The sequence below is a fragment of the Podarcis raffonei genome, chromosome 6, assembly GCF_027172205.1.
Source record: "Podarcis raffonei isolate rPodRaf1 chromosome 6, rPodRaf1.pri, whole genome shotgun sequence".
In the NCBI taxonomy this organism is placed as follows: Eukaryota; Metazoa; Chordata; class Lepidosauria; order Squamata; family Lacertidae; genus Podarcis; species Podarcis raffonei.
Genome location: NC_070607.1, coordinates 73727656 through 73752427, shown reverse-complemented (window position 1 = coordinate 73752427; position 24772 = coordinate 73727656). Strand labels below are relative to the sequence as shown.

The following is a 24772-nucleotide window of genomic DNA, read 5'->3' as shown; positions in this document are numbered from 1 at the left end:
GAAGTACTCTGTCACTGTCTTTATTCTTCAGGAGGTTGCTCTTTTTGCAGAAATGTACACTTTTAATTGCCTGTTAGTTGGCTGGCGAAATATTTATTGTTCACATTTTGTAAGCCCCTGTTGGCTAGGCATCTGTGATAAATAAAAGGATGGTGTAGAAAGCAATTTTTAATGTCAACCAGGAGAAGAAGAAAATAGAGAGATTGATTTTAGTTCTCATCTTTGTCTCTCTCTTTTTTATTTCTAGAAAAGTCATGCTAAGAATCCCTCTTTGATTAATTGCTTTACATGCTTATTCTGTTGTGCTTTGTGCAGTATTACAGGAACCATGGGGTTGGAAAAGCTATCAGTCTCTGCATGAGAAACCTGAACTTGTTTAACTGAAGCATGTAGATTTAAATATTGTTTAGTTACATTTGGGCAGATGCTCGGAATGACACTTTTGAAGAAATAGCAACCCTTGCTTCAAACAAAACAGGATTCTTAATTCCCTGAGCCTAGTCTGCACAAACCAGGTGGTAAACAACCCAGGCTCAAAGTCCTAGAAGACTCGCATGCAACCTTGTCCTTGACAGCCTTGGACATCCAGGTGAAGGGATACCTGGCAACTGCTGTCAGGACCAAATAGTTTTGAGTAGGTGGAGTGTACAGGCCCCAAAGTATGCCAGTTCCAGATCTCACTTACCATAGTAGTTTCGATATTCAAGTCTTTCACAACTGAAGGGTGGCCATGCAATATATAAGCATTTTAAAAAATGGGGGTTCCACAATTAAAAACTCGCCCTCTCTGGTTGTCAACCACCTGAATTTGATGGTACCCGAGGAAAGCTTCATCTGCTGACCTAAGTTCCCAGACAGGTGGATATGGGAACAGGAGTTTGTTTGTTTTTCCAGGTACCAAAGTCTCAGGCAGGTAGGGTAGTCCTAATGCTTGTATTCTCTTCACCCTCCTTGTGATTTAAGCTGGGTGGCAGTACATTTCCACACTTGCCTCCTTGTGAATAGTCCAAGTGCCTATTTAGTTATCCTTTTTGAATACAGCTGTTGGATATTCTAGAGCAGAGATGGGGAACGTGGCTTTCCAGATATTGCTAAACTGTAGCTCCCATCAGCACCAGCCAGCTGGGCACTATAGTTTGTTAAGGGTGTTAAGAGTTGCTAGGACACCCCTCACAGCCATAATTCCCAGCACCTCTAACAAAGGATGGTTCACAGGATTCTCTGGGAGAAGCCATGGCTGGTGAAGCAGTATAAGAAGTGTGTTAAATGTGTGGTGTGGTTGCTAATTTTTAAGTCAGTCTTAAAAGCCTCTCTCTCTCTTGAAACACTTCCTCTTAAAAGCTGCTATCTTAGCATTGGTTATTTTAGTATTGACAGTTCTGTTGGTTGGGTTGTAATTTATATTGATATTTGTAAACCATTCCAGCTGGCCTAGGTTTTTAAGATTGCTAGCATCATTGTTGTTGTCATGTTTATTTTATATGGGTCATATTCAGCGGTCCAGTTCTGGTAGCAAAAGCAAGTGCATGGGGCTTCTCCTCTCACACATTCCTTTCAACTCCACCAAATCTGTTCTGGAGAGTTAGGAGAACCCTTAAAAGAGAGTGAAGGGAGAGGAAAGAGGAGTTCATTTTGGTGGGCAGGCAGGAAGGCTTCCACTGATAGAACAATCTCCTTAGTGCTATGTTGAATTTTACCCTATCCAGGGCCGTCTTACCCATAGGTGCTAGGGGTGAGAGGCACCCAGGCACTGGGCTCTCAGAGGTGCCAGGCCAAGAGTCCAGGGCCCGAGAGTTGAGTCCAGGGAAGAGCCCGCCTGTCGATCAGAGCGCCGCAGCAGGCTCTTCTGTGCTGCGAGTTGGGGGGCAACTAAGCCAGCGAAGTGGCCGGCCAACTCTGCCCTCCTGCGCGCCTGGGACTGGGCAAATGGGGGGGGAGCGCAGGGTGGATCTTTGCACCCCAGCATCGCATATGCTTACGGCAGCCCTGACCCCATCTGTACTGTTTTATAATGTTATTTGTTCTGGATTTGCCCAGAAGTGCAGCACACAAGATACTTTAAATATAAAAATAAATTAAACACTTCTTTAAATAGCAGCACACTGGGCCTGTTTTCCCATCCATGCAAGATAAAATTATTTTGCATATTTAGAATGTTGAGCCAAATTTGTATTTGTTAAAACAGGCTTCAAAATAAATGTGACTATATTGAAGCTTTTTATTTAAAAAATGGTCATCTATTTCATAGATAGAAAAAGCACACCAGCTGCTCAACAAATCTATTCCTTGTTCATGAGCAGAAGTAAAAACAATGTTTTGCTTGTTCTCTTCTGCAACAATTTTTAGATTTTCTTCTTCATGTCACATGTGGTTTTTAGGACAGATGTCTACAGGTTTCCTTAGTTTTGTTCTTTTGTGTTTTGTTATTATTATTTTTATAAAAAATAAAATATCTTTCTTATATATTTTTCTTCTACAAATTAATACAAGGAGAATATAGAATTAACAGGCAATATAATTTTATAGCACCTTGAAATATTTTTTATTTAACAAAATGTATATACCACCTGGTTGCAGTAACACCTCAAAGAGGTTTAGAAAAAGAAACTCTTTAAAATTATCAGTAAAAACAGTTAAAAGTGCGCATTTAAAAACATTCAAAACTCATTAAACTTATACAATAAGCTAAAGTCGGATTTAAACACATGTAACTTCTATATTTCCAGATAGGTATGCTTTAGCAAAAATGCTTTAAGTAGGTGCCAAAAAGAGTACAGTGATGGCACCAGCCTGATGTCAGTAGAAGAGTTATGAGAAACAGAGGAATTATGAGTGGAAATTATATATAATCTATCACTATGTTATGCATGTCCATATGTGCTCTCATGGTGAACAGTTGGTGAATACAGTATTTGAGTTTTACTGTACACAGTATCGAAATGCACATGGTAATATTGTATATTATTGCATTCATAATAATGTACCACCACTGACATCTGCAAGGGATGAAGGTAACAAGACCCTTCCTGTGATGATTTAAGCTGGTCACAAGCCAGCTCTCTCAGGAAGAACTGGGTGGCAAGAGTTGCCCTGACTTCCTAACCTAGATGTTCCCACTGGATATGATTTGGGGATGAAGAGTGCTTCTGGGAAGGGACTGGTCCTCTGAAGTGCAACAGAGCCACAAACTACCATGAACATTGCCATGTGCTGGAATTTGCTTTCTCCTCTTCTCTCCCATTCCCTTTTCCTCATGTGCCAAGGATCTTTAGATTATGAGCCTGAGGAAGAGGTGCATCTTATTTTTGTAAGCTGCTATGAGAGCCTTTGAAGAACAACACACACTTTAAGGTTCAAAAACTTAAGATATGCACAAATGGGCTGTTGGGTCATACGGTGAAAGCTTGCATGCTTTCTTTCTAATAGAAGACAGAAACAACAGGTAATGCAATTCAAAGCATGTTAGAAATAAGCCGCTTATAATTAGAATTAGAAGAGGAGAGCGTAAAATATGGTCTGAAGCTCAACATCAAAAAAACTAAGATCATGGCCACTGGTCCCATCACCTCCTGGCAAATAGAAGAGGCAAATAGAAATGGAGGCAGTGAGAGATTTTACTTTCTTGGGCTCCATGATCACTGCAGATGGTGACAGCAGCCACGAAATTAAAAGACGTCTGCTTCTGGGGAGAAAAGCGATGACAAACCTAGACAGCATCTTAAAAAGCAGAGACATCACCTTGCCGACAAAGGTCCGCATAGTTCAAGCTATGGTTTTCTCAGTAGTGATGTATGGAAGAGAGAGCTGGACCATAAAGAAGGCTGATCGCCGAAGAATTGATGGTTTGGAATTATGGTGCTGGAGGAGACTCTTGAGAGTCCCATGGACTGCAAGAAGATCAAACCCATCCATTCTTAAGGAAATCAGCCCTGAGTGCTCACTGGAAGGACAGATCCTGAAGCTGAGGCTCCAATACTTTAGCCGCCTCATGAGAAGAGAAGACTCCCTGGAAAAGACCCTGATGCTGAGAAAGATTGAGGGCACTAGGAGAAGGGGACGACAGAGGACGAGATGGTTGGACAGTGTTCTCGAAGCTACCAACATGAGTTTGACCAAACTGCGGGAGGCAGTGGAACACAGGAGTGCCTGGCGTGCTCTGGTCCATGGGGTCACGAAGAGTCGGACACAAGTAAACGACCAAACAACAACATATTTGGGGGGGGCAAGAGAGTGGCACCCTAAGTTATAGCTTGTTTAGCTTATACGTAAATCTGGCACTATTTGGGCTGAATGTGTGTTGGCTTTTCTACAGATCTCACATCCAGTGATGGCAGTCAGGCATGGAGCAAATCCAGTGGAGATAATCCTTAAGACACACACATAAACGGCATTTATCTTCTGCATGGGGCTTCAGCTGCTACAAAGCAAGCTCCATTTGTTGATCTTATGAAAGGAATCCCATATATCGTTGGCTTTCTGTTCACCACATGAACATGCATTGTGGCTTGGATGCATAATGAGGCAGCAAATCTGAGTAAATTATGACCAGGTTACATTTTGCAGAGGTCACAAAAAGCCAAAGAGAATGCAATTTTGTCTCCTTGTAATTACTTTTCTCTTCTAAATTACCTCCATACAAGAACGGTGGCTGAAAAGCACCAGGACATCTATTTAAATGAGTTCAGTAGCCCTGTTAGTGTACACCAAACATTCTTAATGCACGTTAGTGCTGGAAGGAAACTATTTACCTAATCCAAACAACAAGATGTTATAAGAACTGAAGAAGATTCACTGTGCTAATATGTCTGCAGATGATATGTCTGCATAGGCTTTATGGAATGAGTCAAGCAACATATTACATGGTCATTTTTTTCTTTTTTCTTGCTGTATCAATAAAAAAAAATACATGGTCATTGTCATTTGTTCAAAGCATTTTGCACACACTGTTGTAGAAACCATAGGAGTGTTGTGAAGTTAAAAATACATTTCTGGTATTAAATTTTTTTCTGCATCTTCATACTAGTGATATTAGTTACTGGTCATGGTGCAGGTATGAAATTTTGTTTTATGCTGTGGCATTTGCCCTCCTAGGTGTGTGACATCATACTGGGTTCATAAGGAAAGGGTTAACTAATTGTAAAATGACTTACCTATAGGAACCCAAGGGGAGGAGTTAGAGTTAGAGTTGTTAAGAAGTCAGTCTGGAGTTAGAGAAGAGAGAGGGAGGATAAGTCTGTGGGTTGGGTTAGTCTGATGTGAGAGAGTGAGAGAATCTGTTAAGAGGAGTCAGTCAAACAGTTGTGATAAACAGTCAGAAGGTATTAGGAAGGTATAGGCTGGTAAAGAAACTCAGGTTAAGAAACTGACAAGAAAATTATCTGAGAAACCATAAACTTGTTAATGCTTATAAAATAAACTTGTTTATTTGGTTCAATTTTAACTGTCTGGACTCAGTGTGTACCCGAGAGTAACGGGTTGGTGGCAGCGGGGAAGTGAGCACAGTGGTGGCACAGGGATCAATAGACCGTCAAATGTCCGGGGACCCTGTGTGATCGCCACATATGCTAGTGTTGTTTTATTACGCATTGTTTGCTTTTCATTATTTTGTACACTGCTTCAAGATTTTTGTACATTAAACTGTTTTATAATATGAATTCATGATTCCCCTGAGAGTACCCAAGGTATTTTGATCCCTGATGAAGAAATTCAAATGGCAACTTCTGTGGTACGAAAATATAATAAGTGACATTATTGACCATTCGTTGACCCAGACAATCCCATCCTATGAGTCCTTCAGCTTTTCTTCCCTATGATTAATTGTCTCTCTGACCAAAATAACTGAGTTTTTCATCAAGTACTTAAATAGAACAACTATTATTTATTTAAGTAAACTTAACGTATTTCTACCAGCAAACTTAACATATGAGAAGAGAGAAAGGTGTACCTGTTGGATGCCTACTTACCTAAAGATCATGTGCTTGCTCCACAGATCCTGTACATGGTCCACAGAATGTGGAGGTTGTTGACATCCGATCTCGGCAGCTGACCTTGCAGTGGGAGCCCTTCGGATATGCTGTGACTCGTTGCCACAGCTATAACCTGACAGTCCATTACCAGTATGTGTTCAACCAGCAGAAATATGAGGCGGAGGAACTAATTCAGACGTCATCACACTATACTTTGCGGGGACTGCGACCATTCATGACTATCCGACTGAGGTTGGCTCTTTCAAACCCAGAGGGCAAGATGGAGAGTGAAGAGCTGGTAGTTCAAACTGAGGAGGATGGTAAGGAAAAAAGAAAGCGCTAATGACTTAAAATGTTAAAGTAGTTGAAAACACAAGTTGTGACTATCAGTGTGCACATGTGCACACACATAGACAGCCACAAAATGCAAGGAAGGCAATAAATATATATATAATAACAATAAATATTTATATCACAATCTTGTAACTAACCGGAATGCCCTATTTAAGTAGATGACCTGAGCATTTCTGAATACTCCTTTCTTGTGGGTGGAAATTTTAGAAGAAGAAGCTATAAGTATTGTAAACAATAACTGCTTTTTCTCATGTCCTTCCTAGTTCCTGGACCTGTTCCCCTTGAATCGATTCAGGGTGGACCTTTTGAAGAAAAAATCTATGTTCAGTGGAAGCCACCAAATGAGACTAATGGAATAATTACACTCTATGAGGTAAGGGGAATTGATTGTTAGATGATGCAAGATGTACTTCCGCCTGTGGTGAATGTGGCGTAGATGCCTTTTAGGTGTTGGCTGTGTGTCCCAAGGCCTGGTGTTGGGAAGAAAAATCTATGAAAAATTCTCTGGAATAGAAGAGGCCTAGGGGCTGCCTTATTTGCAGGTATAATTAGCACTACATGAGTAGTTTTACTGCATTGCATGTTCAAATGCATTTATACTTAAATCTGTGCGGTTGATATTGTCTCATGCCCACCAGTTGGTGGTCATATTCTGATGTGGGTTCATAGATAATGGCATCCACCTTGCACCTTCTCTGTTCAGTGTCTGGCATTTGCTATATGACAATGTATTTGCTAATAACTGCTGGGAATCTTAGGGCCTGCAGACTGCATCTAGTCATTTTACTTCTCACTGTAATTCCTTTTGTTCTCTAGGGAAAAACAAATATCCTCTTTTCATATGAGTTGAGTTGTTGGTGGTAGAAATCCTTTCTAGGTTTGAAGCAACCCACAGTCCTTACAATATGTACTCTTGGCCTGCATACAGATTTCCCTGAGCTTTTCTGTTAAGTGAAATAATAGTCTTTTGGGATCATTATCCACATCATAATGGATAATGGCCATAGCAGAGAACTGGGGTGGGGGTTGCCTGTGGGCAGGATATCATTATTACTTTAATTTTAATCCACTCTGAGAGTCCTGTGTGCTCAAGAGTGGGGCAATCATTACCAATATAAAATAGAGGAGGTGAAAAATCAGCAGTGTTGACAAGGTAGCCAAATGAAGTTCATGAACTCCTGTACAAAACTTAGGTCCTGAACTCTGTATGACGGCAGCAAGGGATTAAATGTGAATACTAAAATTCCATCTAGTTTCCTGCCTATAATTTTCTTGAAAGGCCCATTTGATGCACTGGAAAAATATATTTTAAGGTAGAATACGATCTTGCCTGTTGCGTCTCATTTCAACCACTTCTATGACTGTAGCAATTCTACCGGTTGTCTGTGCTGTAAAAACAGATGGCAGAGGGCTGGCTGTTTGCAGCAAGGTTAATGTGCTGAGCCTCTCACATCTGGAAACATGATTTTCGAAAGTGGTTTGGGTCAAAGTAAGAAATTGAGTTGAATAGTTTCAGCTGAGTCTCTGGTGGATGTTTGCACATGTCACTAAAAGGCTTCCACAATTTGTTCTTCCTCGCAATGTCTGGGCAAAGGAAATCCTCAGCTACATGAGGCATTAGTGTTGAACATTGCAGCTGAGGCACATGGCAGATTGGTACATGGGAAATGATTTGCAAATGAATTAAGACAATACTGTTTTGTTTCACTGTTTGGCATGACAGGTGTGTTGCAGATCCCAGAACGTGAAGGCAGATAATAAGCTGCACACTGAATCTTACCTCAGTGGAAACTGTTTTCTGGGAATCTGTATGATCTTGTGAGTTACTATGAAAATAAAAGAGCATCAGTTACAATGAAAAATATAACACCTTGTAATTTTTTAGAGACAGTTTGCCATTTACACTGCCTGCAGGTACAGAACACTGGAAGGATTTCCGCACTCCTGAAGTTACTTATCCGACTGAACAGATATAGAGTGGGGGTGATGCATCATAAAAATCATCTTGGTTGATTCCACATAAAAGTGTTTAATTGATAATGGTCATCATTTATTCATTCAGCTTGTTATAGAGCATCCAGATGAGATGGCTGAGAATGTGCACTGACCACAAAATTGGTTCAGGCTCTACTTCAGATCTGTTGGTCCACAGTGATTTGGAGATTTTTCCTGTGTGTGTGTGTGTACACACACACAATTTTAAAAATAAATCATGCAATTATGGCCAAATTAATAATGAATGAATGAACAAGAAACTTCCCACACTGCAAATAAATAAGTTAGAAAGAATCCACCACCAGGAAACAAGAAATTGATAATTAAAGCCATGTTGTGGCTGCAAGGGGAGGAAATCTGTGGTTTAACAACTGTGAATGTGTGGTGGGGGAGTAAGGGACCTAGGTCATCATGGAACTCATCTCCCCTCCATTTCCCCCTTTGCTTTGCCCTTCAGTCCCAGGCATAACATTACTGATATCACCTATTTAAGGAGGCATTTCCTGTTTCCTGACGGTCTCTTTAATTACTTCATTTTATTTTATTTTTAGGGTAATTGCATAGCTGCATAATTATGATTATAAATTGGTTGTTGTTGTTTTTTTAAAAAAACGAGCAATTAAATAGTACACTGTAGGGTCATGGTGGTGATCCTACAGTGTGCAGAGTTGTGTCCTTAATGAATGAGCATTTCTTTTCCCCTGGCACTTACACTTACCTAGAAATAAATCCTACTGAAAACTACCTTCAAAATATATATGCTTAGGGTAAAGCTGTATTGGGCAGGTTTTCATGTGGTGTAGAAGTGAAGTGGTCACTCCCATGAAGTTTGTTCTTCATTTGACAACCAGGAGAGGAAAAAGAATGGAAGATTTGGAAGAGGGGAAGCTACTGCTGATGTTTATCAAGAATCCTGTCATTTGGGGCAGGCAAGGGAACCCAGACTGAAATACCCCCAATATTTTAGCTTCTAGATGCTAGTGGAACCATACAGTCCATGACCCACAAAAGCTGGTAGCTTGTTCTTTCCAGGACTGGAAAGAACTGCCTTTCATTAGTTAGAATGATGCAGGCATCTATCATGATGGATGCTGGTGGTCGGGGGGGGGCAGGTGTGTAGCACTCCCTGCTGCCTTGGTCATTTTTCTTGAGTCCCTGACCATTTACTTATGTTGGAACAGACATATGTGTGCCACATAATTTGCACTGTGCCTCTTAAGCCTGGGACAAGGATATCTAAGGAAGTGTCTCACCCAGTTCTCAGATACAGAACTGCTGAAAATATCATACGCCCCAGAGTTGTACTCTGCTTTGTTGTTTTTGGAGTTTGTATGGATGATTTTATTGTTTTTTTAAAAGAGTTTGTTGAGTGGATTTTATAATTTTTAGAACTTTTGTTTGCGTGTTCTGTTCTGTTTTTATTTTGTATACCACTTTGATGGTCTTATGTTGTCAAGCAGTCTATAAATTTGTATAATAATAATCTAACCTGCTGACTTCACATGCAGTGGAAGATGCTGTCTCATAACTGGTGTTGACATAAGATTCAGCTCTCAGTCTAGTTTGACTTCCGTAAATTGAGTGAGGACTACCTTCTCCTTTGCCTCAGGCAGTAAAATGTCTTGAGATAGCCTTGAGTCTTTCTGGAAAAAGTTGGAATGCTACGCTTACCTAGACAGGCTGCCACCATAACATCTGTCCCAGTGCTTCAAATACGAGCTGTCTTGGCTAGCAGTTTTAGTTTGCAGGTTATTATCTCCTTGCCATAATGTTGATTCATTCAGTCAATCAATAACAATGGCTGACCTTACAGACTCTATACATCCAGATACTATATAGCCATGAGGGCCTGAAGGGACCAAAAAGCCATCAACGTAAACCCATCCTTCAAGGAGATCATCATGTTAACAACCTGCAGATCTAAAAGCCTAACTATCTTCACACCCCTAGGAAGACTTCTTAGGATATAGAACACTGTTATGGCTAGCACATGCAGACCAACTGTGAGAAGGAAGTTGCCAGCATAAACCTCCAAGCCAGAGTAAAGTCATGATAACTTTAGTCAGATACGGGGAAGCTTTGGCCCTCCAGATGTTACTGAACTACAACTCCCATCGCCCCTGGCCATTGATCATGGTTGCTGGGGTTGATTGGAGTTGTAGTTCAGCAACATTTGGAGGGCCAAACGTTCCTTGCACCTGACTTTAGTTCATAAAGAACTACCTCAAAGTGTAAAACAGTTTATACTTCCAGTGTCCCCGATGAGCCTTTTATGACTCCCTTGCTGCAGTGTGGTGTATTCTTCACACAAACACTATTTGCAGTGTTTAATAAATCAAAACTACAGCCTTGCTGATTAAGAAAGAGGTTTTAAAATGTCAAGTTTCACTTTTTCCAGTGATTCATTGAATCCAGGTAGAAAGGGGTTATAACACACATCACACATAATGTACCCTCTCAGAACGCAGATAGAATCTATTCCAAAGTGGCAGGTAGCTCAAGGCAGACAGGCAGGCAGATGATTGTGGATGTGATGACTAGAGGATGTTGAGCAGATGAAGACATGGGTTACAAGGAAAAAGAGAGATCACAGTTGCATTTTAAAATCAGTCAGGAAAGAAAACTGATAGGTGACAGAGCTAAAGAGAGACACTTGATGTAGCGATGTGGAATGATTGCAGGCATGCATGCACAAATGTTTAAACTATGAATCTGATAGGCAGTGTAACTTTTGCAAATAAATAAATGTTTAAAATGTTGCAGAATGGATACTTTAAGTTTGATCCTTTAAGCATCTGCAGTGGTGGTGGAGCTAATGCAAAGACACAAGCTCTGAACCCCAGCAGAGTGATGTATTAGGAAAGTGGTGTGTGGGTGTGTGGGTGTTGAGAAGCATTATATGGATGCTCCGTTAAGTCCATTTCCTATCTAGATGTGAATGGCAGACCTAATACAGTTCATTAAGGTTTCTCTATTCTTCTGAAAGCTTCTCTCCTATGAGTCCAACGTTCAAAATGCCTAAGAGGCATCACTCTGAATGATGTAGACTGCATGATGAGGGCACTCCTGTAGCATTAATGTCATTTTCCTGAATTTGTAAATACAATTATGTGGAACTTATTGAAGATGATGATGATATTTACCCTAACCATAAATTTGTAAGCCTTGTAGCCACAGCCATCTGCATTTCTGTGCCATCTCTCTCTCTCTCTCTCTCTCTCTCTCTCTCTATATATATATATATATATGATGGAGGGAAGTTTTAAAGGGGACACAGATTTTCACAGGTTTTCGTGGTATCTTGAGCTGCGTTCTAAGAACTAGTGTTCTTGGGGTTTTTTATAAAAAATCTAAATTTGAAATGCTTTTTTTATATTAAAAGTCACCGTGACAATCTGGAGTAATGCAAGCATTCTTCTCCCATCTTTGCCAGAATACCTGGTTAGCGGAAGAGAAGGAGGAATGAAGGCAAGCAGGTGGGAATGGAATTAGGGTAGCAATGACACAGTTGACAAAAAGAGCTTGGAGGGTCCAGTACTGACAGTGGAATCCATAAATCAGGATATTCTTATGTTCTTAAGATGCTACAACAGGGGTAGAGGCATAGGTTGTGCCACAGCTGATGTGTCAGCATATAAGGCTGCCTGCATCCTCTTGTTAACCTTTACACATCCTTACAATCCAGTATGGTGTAGTGGTTAAGAGCGGCAGTCTCGTAATCTGGGGATCCGGGTTCGATTCCCCTCTCCTCCACATGCAGCTGCTGGGTGACCTTGGGCTAGTCACACTTCTCTCAAGTCTCTCAGCCCCACTCACCTTATAGAGTGTTTGTTGTGGGGGAGGAAGGGAAAGGAGAACGTTAGCCACTTTGAGACTCCTTTGGGTAGTGATAAAGCAGGATATCAAATCCAAACTCTTCTTAAAATCCTGTAGTATCACTCAAATGTCAGTTAATCTAATTGTGTCACACATTTCAAATTATGGTAATTTAAAGATACCACACATGGGGGGGGGAATGAATTAATTATTAAGAATCAATTAAGCCTTGGCACTATTTAAACACCGGGGGGGGGGATATGTGCCCATCCTATATCTGAACTTAACCTTCTTTCTGATTTTCCTTCTTATTGCGTTCATAACAATTCTGCAATTGTAATTAGATGAATCTAGTAGAATGTCTACTGTTTTCAAGGGGAAAGAGTTGGGATTCATTTTAAAGCATTTCTGCTTCTATCTCAGTCAAAAGGAGTTTGTAGTTACTGGTATGTATTTTAGCTTGCATTTAAATGCAGGCTTCTAGAATACCTCTGGGATTCATACAAGCCAGAAAGGATCCCCATCTCCACTTTTGTCCTTCAGGCTAGATGGAATGTGTACTAGATTTCTTGCAGTTCCTTATTTATAAAAGATCCCCACCACCACCAGCAGCAGAGAAGAAGAATTGGTTCTTAAGAGTTTATAATCTTCCCAAGAGGCAAATTTGGGGGAATATAAATAATGTTATTTTTAAAACAATACAACATCTCCAGCTTTGCATTAGGACACCATCACTACTCTAAAATGGAACAAAGACTAGAAAGCATGATATTATTTCTTCAGTCAAACTGCCTTTAATTTGGCTCAACATTCTTCATCTTCAATTTAGCAAATAATGCACTTTTTAAAGGGAAAAAGAACTGATTTGGGTGTTGAGGAATTGGCTTAATTGTACTGGGGGTGGGGGTAGTGGGAAGCAATAGTAATATCAAGGTGATATTCTTCATAGATATGGAGGGAAGGCTAACGAAATCACAATGAAATTGATAGCTGGGCTCCACCAAAATGCAGTCCAGAATCCCACCACCACTACCAAAGTGGTGGAAAATGGGTTTCTACAACAAAACAATTATCTGATTGCTTCATTATTTGCTTTTCAACAATGCGGTGAACAATCCACATTCTACTGAGCAGAAAGGAAAACTGAGAATCCTCCCAGAGTGAAAAATAAATTTTAAAAATCACACTTCAGTTTTTGTTTTTTAAAAGCCAGTCCAGGACACACATTCAGTTATGTGAAGATAACTTCTCAACAATTGAAATAAAAATCCCAGGCCTGTTTCTGTAAGCGCCCAGCCATATCTATGGGGTGAGAAAGAGGAAAGGGGCTCTGTAGAGCAAATCCTAGAACAAACCCTGAGGAGCATCATAAGGGAGCGTGCCTGACTTTACTTGGGAAATGGCTACCTTATGGGCTCCATAGGCAGAATCAGTTTAAACTGGCTCCACCAAGCTCCAAGTTACCCTCATGCCAGTCCTGGTTCACCCTGTTCCAAGGTAATAGGGAACAAATGATGAGTATTCAGTCCCAAAACAGCTCTAAAATAAACCTCTCTGTAAATTCTAAATATTGCAGTAGCTTCAGATGTCGTGTACCATTTACAGCAAAAAAGATGAAAAGAGAGAGGATTAAAAGCATTATGTGGATCATTTCTTCAGGATATTTAGAATCAGGCACATTCCAGAGTGATCTCTCCTGTTACTGAGGCATTGTGGAATTCTGCATACTAGGTTTGTTAACCTCCTTCTGGAAACATTTTGCTGCTTCTCCAAATTGTCTTGGCTTCCTCCAGTTCAGGAGTATGGCCAAAATCTCTTCTTATCCATTTTTTTTTAATTGAATTGCTGAAGCAGTGCAAAGTGAAACTAATCTGGATTGTACCACTGTAGACTGGAGGTGGGCAAGTGCATGACTGAATGTTCTGCCTACTAAAAAGTTATCTGCGCACAGAAAGGAAAACGTCAGGGGGAAATGTTCTCGATTCACTGTCTCCCTAGCATAGAGATGGATGAACCCACTGAAGTCTGGCCCATTTGAGTTCTACATAGGGATGGGGAGGTACATAAAATTCTGCAAGAAATATGATTAAAAGCACATTGAGGCAGTCCGAAGGCTAAAGCACTGCCCCTTTTAAAAACCCTTTCTAAAGACTACCAAAATAATGTCACCTAAATATGTCACCCCAGCCTGGAGTAATTATTATGCAATGCTTCTTACTTTCATACCCTTTGAGTTAGAACAGGCATAGGCAAACTCGGCCCTTCAGATGTTTTGAGACTACAGTTCCCATCATCCCTGACCACTGGTCCTGTTAGCTAGGGATGATGGGAGTTGTAGTCCCAAAACATATGGACAGCCAAGTTTGCCTATGCCTGAGTTAGCGTGATAGTACTTGTATGGTGGCAGGGGCAGGGTGGAGTGGGGGCAGTGGCAGAGCTTATGCCCGCACTGCCCAGGGCGAGCGCACTCCCGAGGGTGCTGGGGCACCCTGCCCTCCCATGCACAGGATAGCTCAGGGGTGGAAAAAGGGGGTGGGGGCGGGTGGCCCTGGTTGTCTTCGCTGAGGGGGGTGACATTTGGCACACCACCCGCCTGCGACTCCCAAGCCTCCCCCAGCTGTCAAAACAAAGCGGTGCAGCACCCCCCCTTACCCTGATGGCTTGGGGTAGGCTTGGGAGAGCCAGTGTGGTGCAGTGGTTAAGAGCAGTAGATTCGTAATCTGGTGAACCGGGTTCACGTCTCCGCTCCTCCACATGCACCTGCTGGGTGACCTTGGGCTAGTCACATTTCTTTGAAGTCTCTCAGCCCCACTCACCTCACAGAGTGTTTGTTGTGGGGGAGGAAGGGAAAAGAGAATGTTAGCCGCTTTGAGACTCCTTCGGGTAGTGATAAAGCGGAATATCAAATCCAAACTCTTCTTCTTGGGAGTCGTGGGCGGGTGGCATGCCAAATGTCAGTCCCCTCCGCGAAGACACCTGGGGCAGCCTGCCCCCACCGCACCCTCCTTCCTCTGTCCCTGAGTGGGGGGTGGGGATGTTATATTCAACAGGAAAGTCACCTGACTTTGGAAAATCAGATAAAGCACCACCTTAAGAGCAAGGCACAGTGTGATGTCAGGCCCAGGTGCAGCAATCTGAGGCAACCAGACAGGCACCAAGGTGACTTTGTTGTTGTTGTACACCCTTAATTTCTAACACACTTGAAACATGGGCCCATATTTAAGAGCATTTTTTGGTTTCGCTTTTTCTACATGCATTCCTGCAGTATCGTAAAACAATTTACAGATGAGGTATTCTCTGTGCTTTTCCAAGGAGCCTATTTTTTTAAAAGGAAAAAAAAAACTTATACAGTTCACAGGAAGCGCTGGCACAGCAAGTTGTATGTGTATTATAGCAAAATATTCTTAGCCCCAAGGACTGAGAGGGGTACAGTACAGGAGATTGAATAACCTCTAGATGCTTTAATCTTATCAAAGCAATTTCTATAGTTGTCATTTTATGTGCTATTAAACTGAACAATGCTGTTCTCCAATAAAGCCATTTGAAATAACAGCTCATTAAAATTGCTTCTCTAATATATAGCTTTCTAATTAATGTCAATGGGTTACAGAGCTTGGGAAGCAGAATTGACTATAATGTTTGGGAAGTAGGTAAAATAAAAAATAATATATATTTTATCACTAATGACCTTTTAGTAAACCTAATGAAATCCTTAATGGTCTGTATACATCACTGTAGAGCTCACGGTTGCTTTGTTATCCACTTCATTTTCCCACTTTACGTTTACGTTGCTCCATTTAGCTTTATTTATAGCCAATGAATAAAACACCATTTTCAGGGAAGCATGAGTAAGACGGCAAGAACCCAGAAAATACAGTGGATTATGAACAATACACTGTGGTCCCAGTTTGGGGGGAAAGGAGGCAGTTAGCTATGGATGAGAGGCACACCATACCTCCTTGTCTTCATTAGTATTGTTAGAAAAATTGGGTGCCACCCCCCTTTCTACCAAGCTGGAGCGAGATTCCAAAGGGTTCCAGGCACTCACCCTGGGTCTATGGTTCTTTGCAGGATTGAGACATGGCAGAGACTGTCATAGCTTTAAGAAATATGGTGTGTTCACCTACCACCTTCAGTCTTTATGGAGGGAGTTGAGATCTTACAGCATGGTCATTTCAAGAGGGTCTTGTACTCCGCAGCAGTGCAGCCCCGGATTCAAAGGCATGTCTCCCATCCAACCTGCAGCCAGCCAGCCCAAGATGGATCCCAGTCTTCCTTCTTTCCTTCTTCTTCCCAGCAACACTTGCTCAAGAATCTTTTTCTGCCACGTCACACCTTGGCAACCTTCCAAACCCCCAATCTCTCTTTGCACCTCAGAGCAAGGGCGGGGAGGACACAGTTCTGTTGCATTGCCAATGGTCCTCAGTGGCCCTCTAGTGTTTCTTAATGGCCCTAGCTTGGCCGAGTCATTTTGCATAGGCTTGCCCAGAAATTCCTCTGCAGCTTGTTTTTCTCCCTTCACATCCCAAATAATCAAAATCCCACCATTTATAAATTTCTAGAGTTTAGGGGGGCCCCTCCCAAATCTATAACACTGACTCCCCATTTAGCAAAAGGGACAGATTTACACAGGTATGCAGTAGAAAACAGTACAGCTACTGGCAACATTCAGAGCAATCCACCAAAGCAGATAATAGCACAGTGACACATTAACACAACAAAAGTTCCTCTCTACGTGATCTCCAGCTTCTTGGATTCCCTCACGACTTCTCTTTCCTCCCGTGGTACCCTCTGGTCACCATTCTACACCCCAGTGCAGCTTACTCAGTCACCCACACTTGGCAGCCAAGATTCTTGGCACCCACACTTGGCAGCTTCCATGACATGTTTAAGCCAGGGTGTCTTCGTCAGTGCCAGAGATGTCTCACCCACAGTCTTGGACTGAATAGTTTTATTTTCAGAAAGTAATCATGGTTTGAGGTTGCAAGAAGGTTAAAACATAACAATCTTAATACTGTCACCATCCTGCCACATAGCCTCCTGATGTATGCCTAGCTGCAGTAAAGTATTAAATAAATAAATAATCAATAAATAAATTGTCTGGTAGTACCTTAGAGACCAACTAAGTTTGTTCTTGGTATAAGCTTATGTGTATCTGAAGAAGTATGCATGCACACGAAAGCTTAGTTGGTCTCTAAGGTGATGCGTCAGACCAACACAGCTACCTACCTGAATCTAGCTGCAGTAAACGGATCTTCTTCCCCAATCCATGAATTTCAAGAGGAGCATGAAAATTGTAGGTGGGTGGATACAGTCATGTACAGATTGCAATTGAAATGATAATACAGTGGTACTTCAGGTTAAGTACTTAATTCGTTCTGAAGGTCCATACTTAACCTGAAACTGTTCTTAACCTGAAGCACCACTTTAGCTAATGGGGCCTCCTGCTGCTGCCGCGCCGCTGGAGCACAATTTCTGTTCTCATCCTGAAGCAAAGTTCTTAACCTGAAGCACTATTTCTGGGTTAGCGGAGTCTGTAACCTGAAGCGTATGTAACCTGAGGTACCACTGTATTTTGATTCTCCAAAGAAATTACCCTCCCCACAAAAAAGTTCATGTTTTGTCTAAAATTCAGTGTTATTCTTGATCAACCTTTAAATAAATTAGACCCCATACACAGCTTTGCCCCCAAGATACTTTGGTATAGTTGACTTTGTTCCTATTCTGTATTTTAGATTATGTGAGCTAATCTTTGAGATGTGATGTAATCTACTTTGGGGTTGGAATTAGGATGCAATGACTGCCTGAAATTAGGATAGAATTGTTGCCTACCATCCTTAGGCAACCAAATCTTAATATTACTGATATAATTAGATACCTTTGATCATATTACAATATGACATAATCATCCTGTTAAAATAATATGGAGATATCACATTTACCCAGTTAGCTGCTTAGATAAGAAGTCACAATAATTTATTTGTACTTCACAAAATCCAAGCTTTCTTTCAATTTAGTTGTCCATAATTTTTTTATGTTATTGATGTGGACATCTCCTAATCCCTAGCTTTACCAAAGAAAACTATATTTATACTGTCCCTGTTATTTGATGTTAAAATAACCACTACTACACAGCTACTGTGTGTGTGGTGTTTTTTCTTTGGGGGGGGGGAATCACCAAGGAAATGTTTGCTCACTTGTTTCCCATGAAGATTAGACATCTTGGCTACTGCACCACAGCAGTGTTGGCAAGGGAATCAGCAAGCCCATTGCACTACTAATGCATGATGTTCTAACGACCTTGGCTAGGCAGAAATAATGAGGCATAGCCTTGGGCTATAAATCACACTGATTTGGGAACTGTAGGAACTCATTCTGTTTCGCCATCGGCAAAGGTCTGCTGTGCTGTCAGCAGAGTTTCTTAGACTCCTAGCTCCCTCTGTCATGGTAATCAAGTGCCAAGAAGACGGCTTATAAAAAGAGTTTTTAGGAAGCCCCCAGTTACCGTACTTACTACTGGTTTGACTCGCGTAAAGCCAGCAGCAATATGGCTGTGCCAAGAAGGAAGGTGTTGCTTCTCTTAGCTTATTTTGTTGAGAGGTTTTAAATAAAGAAAACATTATACACTTTTACAAAAAGCCTGCCTGGACCACAAAATCCCCTACAGCAAATGTGTGTTATTTTATTGTCCACAATAAGTCATATTGATGAACTGCTATCTTTCCTTGTAAGCAAAAAATAAAAAAAGCCTGGGGTTTGTTTGTTTTTCAAGTGGTTACTTTTCATTTAGCAGCTTGTGGTTTCTTTAAGGAACAATAAGGATAATGGGATAATGATAACAGTTTAAAATCACTAGCAAGGAAAGTGTAAGGGGTTTTTTTTTTGGTTTTTTTTTATGCTTTCAAAAGCATAACACCTTAGTTGGAAACCAATATTTTAGACGCTTGGGGAGCATTTTTAAAAAGTGTCTAGTTAGCTGCAAATGTTTCTTACACCTGCAAAGGATATTGGGAGAAGTGGGGAGGCCAAGAAGGCTGCAAGTTTATTGTGTATATCCAGCCCAATGAAGCATCCATGTGTATTAGCCAGGGCCCCAGGAGTGTTTGCCTCAGCAACCCCTAGCATGAATTAGAGGAGTGTAAAATGGAAAGTGAATGGCTTCCGGCAGAAGAAGACACTGCCTTATGTCATCTGCTATTATCATCCCTCTGGAGGTGTGGCTTATAGCCTTTCAGGCCGTAAGTCTTTTCTGCAAAAACAAAAAACCCAAAAAAACCCACACACCAAGATATCCAAAGAAGCTATGAAAATGTTTTCAATGAAATAGCCCACAAGCCAGTTCTAAATTAGATGTTACATGACATCTCTGTGTAGTTCCCTGCCCCCCTTTTTTAAGGAAATAGAATCCAAAGGAAGTGGTGATTATGGGTGGAGGAATGATGGAGTCAGAGGCTGATTAACCCTTTATTATCTTGATATTTTAACTCAAAATCACCACCCAATTTGGCTTTCCATCCAGGGGGCAAAACCAAGTATCTTTTCCTAAACAACTGGGGAGAAGCTTCAACAGGGGGTTTAATTGGAAGCAGCTGGCATGGTAGGGTGTGGTGGGGCAAGGTGCCAGTGAGCCCATTCCAGCTTCCACACAGACTCGACCTTGCTGCCATCCTGCCCGTAGCTGTCAACGTTTCCCTTTTTAAAAGGGAAATTCCCTTATTCCGAATAGGATTCCTCGCAAGAAAAGGGAAAAGATGACAGCTATGAATTCCTGCCACATCCCATCTAACAAAGCAGCATTGATGCTACTGTTGCAAAATCTCCAGAGCAGCACCACCAGCTGCTACTACATTTGAAATATTTCAAACGTGTGTTGCTTTTCTATAAGGCTGTTTATACTCTCTTTAAAGTAAATGAAAAGAATATAATAAACTAATTAAAAAAAACCCCCAAAACCACATACCTTTGCATATCTTTCATTTTGTTTCATTTTTAATTGGTACATTAAAAATTAATGAAGATATATTGATTTTAAAAAACAAAACAGACATACAACCATTAATATTTTTGAGTATTATAAAACTCAGAAAATTGACAACAAGTCCACATCAAAAGGCTGTTGATCTGGTGTACGTCAACATAAAAATATATTGCTTTTCTGTGCAAGAGAAGAAACATCAATATAGAAAATGGGTGCAGGGTGTGTTAAAAATACTCTAATTAGAAGTAGTATTGCTTGGGTGAGATGGGGTCAAATGAGAAACTCAACAAAATGTTATTGTTTTTCCTATCAGTTTATCTAGGAAATCCAGTGACTTTGTAGGGCATACTTATAAAAGTGTGGGTGTGTGCAATCAAAAAGTGCATTGCTATTCCCATTTTCTTTAGCTTCTGGCCTTAGAGATTTTGCATTTTAGCCAATGTAGTGCTGTTGTGCTCAGTACTGCATTTAACAACATACCACTCTCTGGCTTCACTGCTGCAAAACATTTTCGCTTCTAAAATTTATTGCTTATAAATATTGCCAGCAGCTAAACACATCGCAGTCTGCTGTAAGCCCATTCTGCCTTGGCAGTGCCTTGAAAAGTGCTCATTTTTGTAATGAAAAGTTAAGATCCGATGTGGCAGAGCTCCTCACTAAGGTTGTGACTGTTTTGCTTGTCCAGTGTCATCCCGGTAGACATGTCCCTGGATAAATATTTAGATGAAGGAATAGTGCCTTCCGTTTGACAGCATTTGTGCTATACACAAAAGGCCCTGGAGTTAACTCTTTTTGTTGCAACATGCCAGATACCTCGTACTGTGAAGAAGACGTTCAGTTTTATATCAACATTGCAGTCTTAAATGAATCAGATCAGAAAATGAGGAATGGAACATAAATGAGTATTATTCTAACTCCCATTTTGGCTTACTGGAAGTGATTAGGAGGCAGCAGAGGTTCCTCTCCACACAAAAGGGCATTTCCTTCATAGTGGCACCTGCTTTACAAGTACAGTGGTACCTCAGGTTACATACGCTTCTGGTTACATACGCTTCAGGTTACAGACTCCGCTAACCCAGAAATAGTGCTTCAGGTTAAGAACTTTGCTTCAGGATGAGAACAGAAATCTCTGTTCTGGCGGCACAGCAGCAGCAGGAGGCCCCATTAGCTAAAGTGGTGCTTCAGGTTAAGAACAGTTTCAGGTTAAGTACGGACCTCCGGAACAAATTAAGTACTTAACCCAAGGTACCACCGTATGGAGTTAACAGTGGCAGTTCTTCAGGTCATTAGTAGTCAGTGTTATGTTTCCAAATGGGGAGGTAGGGCAGGAGAGACACTAGGACAGGGGCCTTCCTCTTCACCAGCTTAGAGCTGTAGTAACTACAGTCATACCTCGGGTTGAATACGCTTCGAGTTGAGCACGTTCGAGTTGCGCTCCGCGGCAACCCGGAAGTAATGGAGCGCGTTACTTCTGGGTTTCGCCACTTGCGCTTGTGCAGATGCTCAAAATGACGACACGCGCATGCGCAGAAGCAGCAAAAAGCGACGTGCCCATGCACAGACGTGCCGTCGCTAGTTATGTTTACCTCTAGATGCAAACGGAGCTCCGGGACAGATCCCGTTCGTATCTAGAGGTACCACTGTAGTTGCTTCCCTGCTGGGACCAAAGGACACTTAAAAAATAAAATAAGCAAACACAATTTGCTTGTTTATTTAAAAAATGTCCATTTAAAATGTCTCTTTTAATAATAAATAAAAGATTGCAACTTTTATAGTAGCAGAAAGAGGACATGGGATGAAAGTGAGTATGTTCATGCTTTAATTAATGTTTAAAATGTGTCACGTCTAGGGAAAGTATATCTTTAAAATAATCTTTTTTATTAGACGTGTTTATGGAACCTGAATTGATGTCACGTTCAGGTTCGCAAACTATAAATGTTACATTCATGGTTTATGTTTATTTTAGTGTTGGCTTATTAGAATTATTCTCTGGAATTTTTTGTAGTCGGAAACCATAAGGATATGTTTTAGTCTTAAAACTTCTACCTCTAAGTGGAGTAGCAATAAATGTATTGTAGGGTGTTAATAATATTTATTCAGGTATAGATGCCTTGGAACATATAATGTATCCTAACCATATGTATAAAATGGTCTAAAAGTGTAGTACGTAAGGTGTAAAACTACGTATTCAGAAATTCCTAAAATGTGCATAGTCTTATGTTTGACTAATGTATTATACTTTTCACTTTCTTATTCTTGAAGCAAGTGACTAGCTAAGGCTGAGAGAGGTAGTGATTTATCCAGAACTGCCCATGAAGCTTCATGGCTGGGCAAGGATTATATCATGTTGGTTCACATTCAAACTTAGCCCTGTAACCACTAGTCCTCATTGGCATTGGTCTCTCAGCACAGATCAGAATTAGAGTGTATGATGTATAGGGCTTTCTCTGTGTCACTGGGGAGGGCTTTTCTTCTAGAAAAAATGGTGCTGGTACTCATCATAAAGTTGTTACAGTAAATGCCACACATTTAACCAGTGTTTTCCTTCTAGTAAAAAGATGTACCAATCAGTACCCCCAGAAGAAAAGCAGTGGTTCCTTGTATGATGGCTTTCAACTAAGTCTTCCAATGTTTATCAGTTGATAAAAGATTCCCATAACGTTTCAAGGTTCTAACTTTTCTACGTAGACCCCTTTTCCTGCATGAAATGAAAGAGTGTATCACAAACTGTGAGTTAGCCTTAGACAAGCAAAGTCTGAAGATAATTGGTAGGATCATAGGATTGATACAGAATTTCTTGTGCATCTTTGCCATGTCAGGGTATTATTGTTAGGCGTAGGGTGATGTACATAATCTGATGTCGTGATATAGAGGGAAAATATGTTCACAGAGATTGAGTTAAGCTGAATGACTTGAATATTCCTAAACAGATTAGTTTGTATCACATGCTGTCCCTCCAGTGACAGAAGGATCTGGGATCCAGTGGAGGCTGTCAGCAATGGAAGGATTCTACCCCCTTTCAGCACACTGAGCCATTTCCTGCATTGTTCCAAAGGGTCCCTCATCTCTTGGAGTAGGGTTTGAGACAGCGATAGGTGCTGCTGGGTGCAGAGAATGAATATGGGGAAATTGACTTCCTTCTCCGTTCCTCTAACTGAAGCCCCCACTAGTTCAGGAAGTATTCATTCATCAGAGGAACATGGTTGGATGTCGCCAACTCCCTACTGAATGAAATATATCTTCTCCTTACTAGGATCTACAGTGCATTCCCTCACAATGGCCAGGAATGCAGGAAAAAAAATCTGCCACATTTCTTGCCACTTCTTATGAAACCATTCATAATATGTAGTACTTACTCATCCCAGTCATCAGTGATCCATGTTTTAAATGCAATGCAGAATAATTTTTTAGTAGAAACTAATTACATGGCTAGTAATGTTCAAAGAAGACTTGAAGGTGCATCTTCGATATTGAAATACCAATAAATGCTGTTTCATATAATAACTTCTCCAGAAAGAAGACATTTCAATATCCAAGAAGCGAAAGTTGTTTTATCTTGTAAAATAAGAAGTTTGTACAGCAATCAAAACACACTCCAGCAACTCTTTGAAGCCCTATCATTCCTATTCATACCAAGAAATGTCCTTTCATTGACATTTCCTTCTAGTTGCTTGCATTGTTTCCTCAATCTTTCAGCTTGAAAATGTAGCTGCAATAAAACAAAATGTCAGAGGAAAAAGCAACTACTGTATAAGTGATCTCTTATCCCAGTTCTGATTTATTTTTGTACAGTAAATTGCATGCTTTGCTGATATTAGGTCATCTTTTATTCTTGCGGACAAAGGCTATAGGATTTTTATCTGTTAACTATACTTCAGCACAGCTTTCCCAACCTGGTTTCTTCCAGATGTTTTGGATTACAACTCCCATCAACCACTGCTAATATGGCTGTTCTGGCAGGGGCTGATTGGAATTATTTTATTTTTATTTAATGAATTTTAATGCCACCCTTCTTCTGAAGATCACAGGGAGGCTCACAACATAAAAATACAAAACACAAAATACATAATAAAACAAAAACTGTAGTTCAAAGCATCTGAAGGGTGCCAGGCTAAGGAAGCCTGTGTATTGGTTTTGCAGTCAAAAATCTGTGAGGGTATTGTTATTGTGTATGTAATGGTTATGGTTTAGAATGGTGTAGGTTGGATACCCAAAGTGGTATTGCAAAGTAACAACCCTGCCTGATATTTATGGTCAGTTTCACATGGCCTTGCTTCAGTTTTGTATGTTCCTTTGACATGCATAGTTTTGAACTTTAAGGCACCAGGCAGCTTTTTGACTCTTGTTGCTTTGGGGCTAAACTCTTTCATTTATATCAGTATTTAACAGGCAAGGTGCTGCTTATGTGAATGTGATATAGTTACCAGCCTTTTCATGTATTATACACGTGCAAACGAAGATCTAGCCACATGTGTGTATCTGCTGCACTTGTTACAAGGTAGCTGTCGATTTTATAACATGCAAGGCTGCCTTCTCTCCCCAGTGCTGAAATTAGATGTTTCCATATCAGAATCAAACAGCCACCGCCATACCATTTCTCAGCTCATATTTAAATGACACACAGAGATGGAGGTTGAAGGCAGTATAATATTATTCCCTCTGG

At 40.8% G+C, this 24772-nt stretch overlaps 1 protein-coding gene across 11 annotated transcripts in view; it reads left to right on the top strand.

Moving 5' to 3' along the window:
• PTPRT (protein tyrosine phosphatase receptor type T) overlaps positions 1-24772 on the top strand; it is a 603119-nt gene that overhangs the window by 421788 nt on the left and 156559 nt on the right. For all 11 annotated transcript variants that reach the window (XM_053394030.1, XM_053394036.1, XM_053394029.1 and 8 more), the window contains exons 8-9: positions 5990-6286; positions 6584-6693. In XM_053394030.1, the coding sequence (XP_053250005.1) occupies positions 5990-6286; positions 6584-6693 (407 nt within the window). The remainder of the gene's footprint in view (positions 1-5989; positions 6287-6583; positions 6694-24772) is intronic.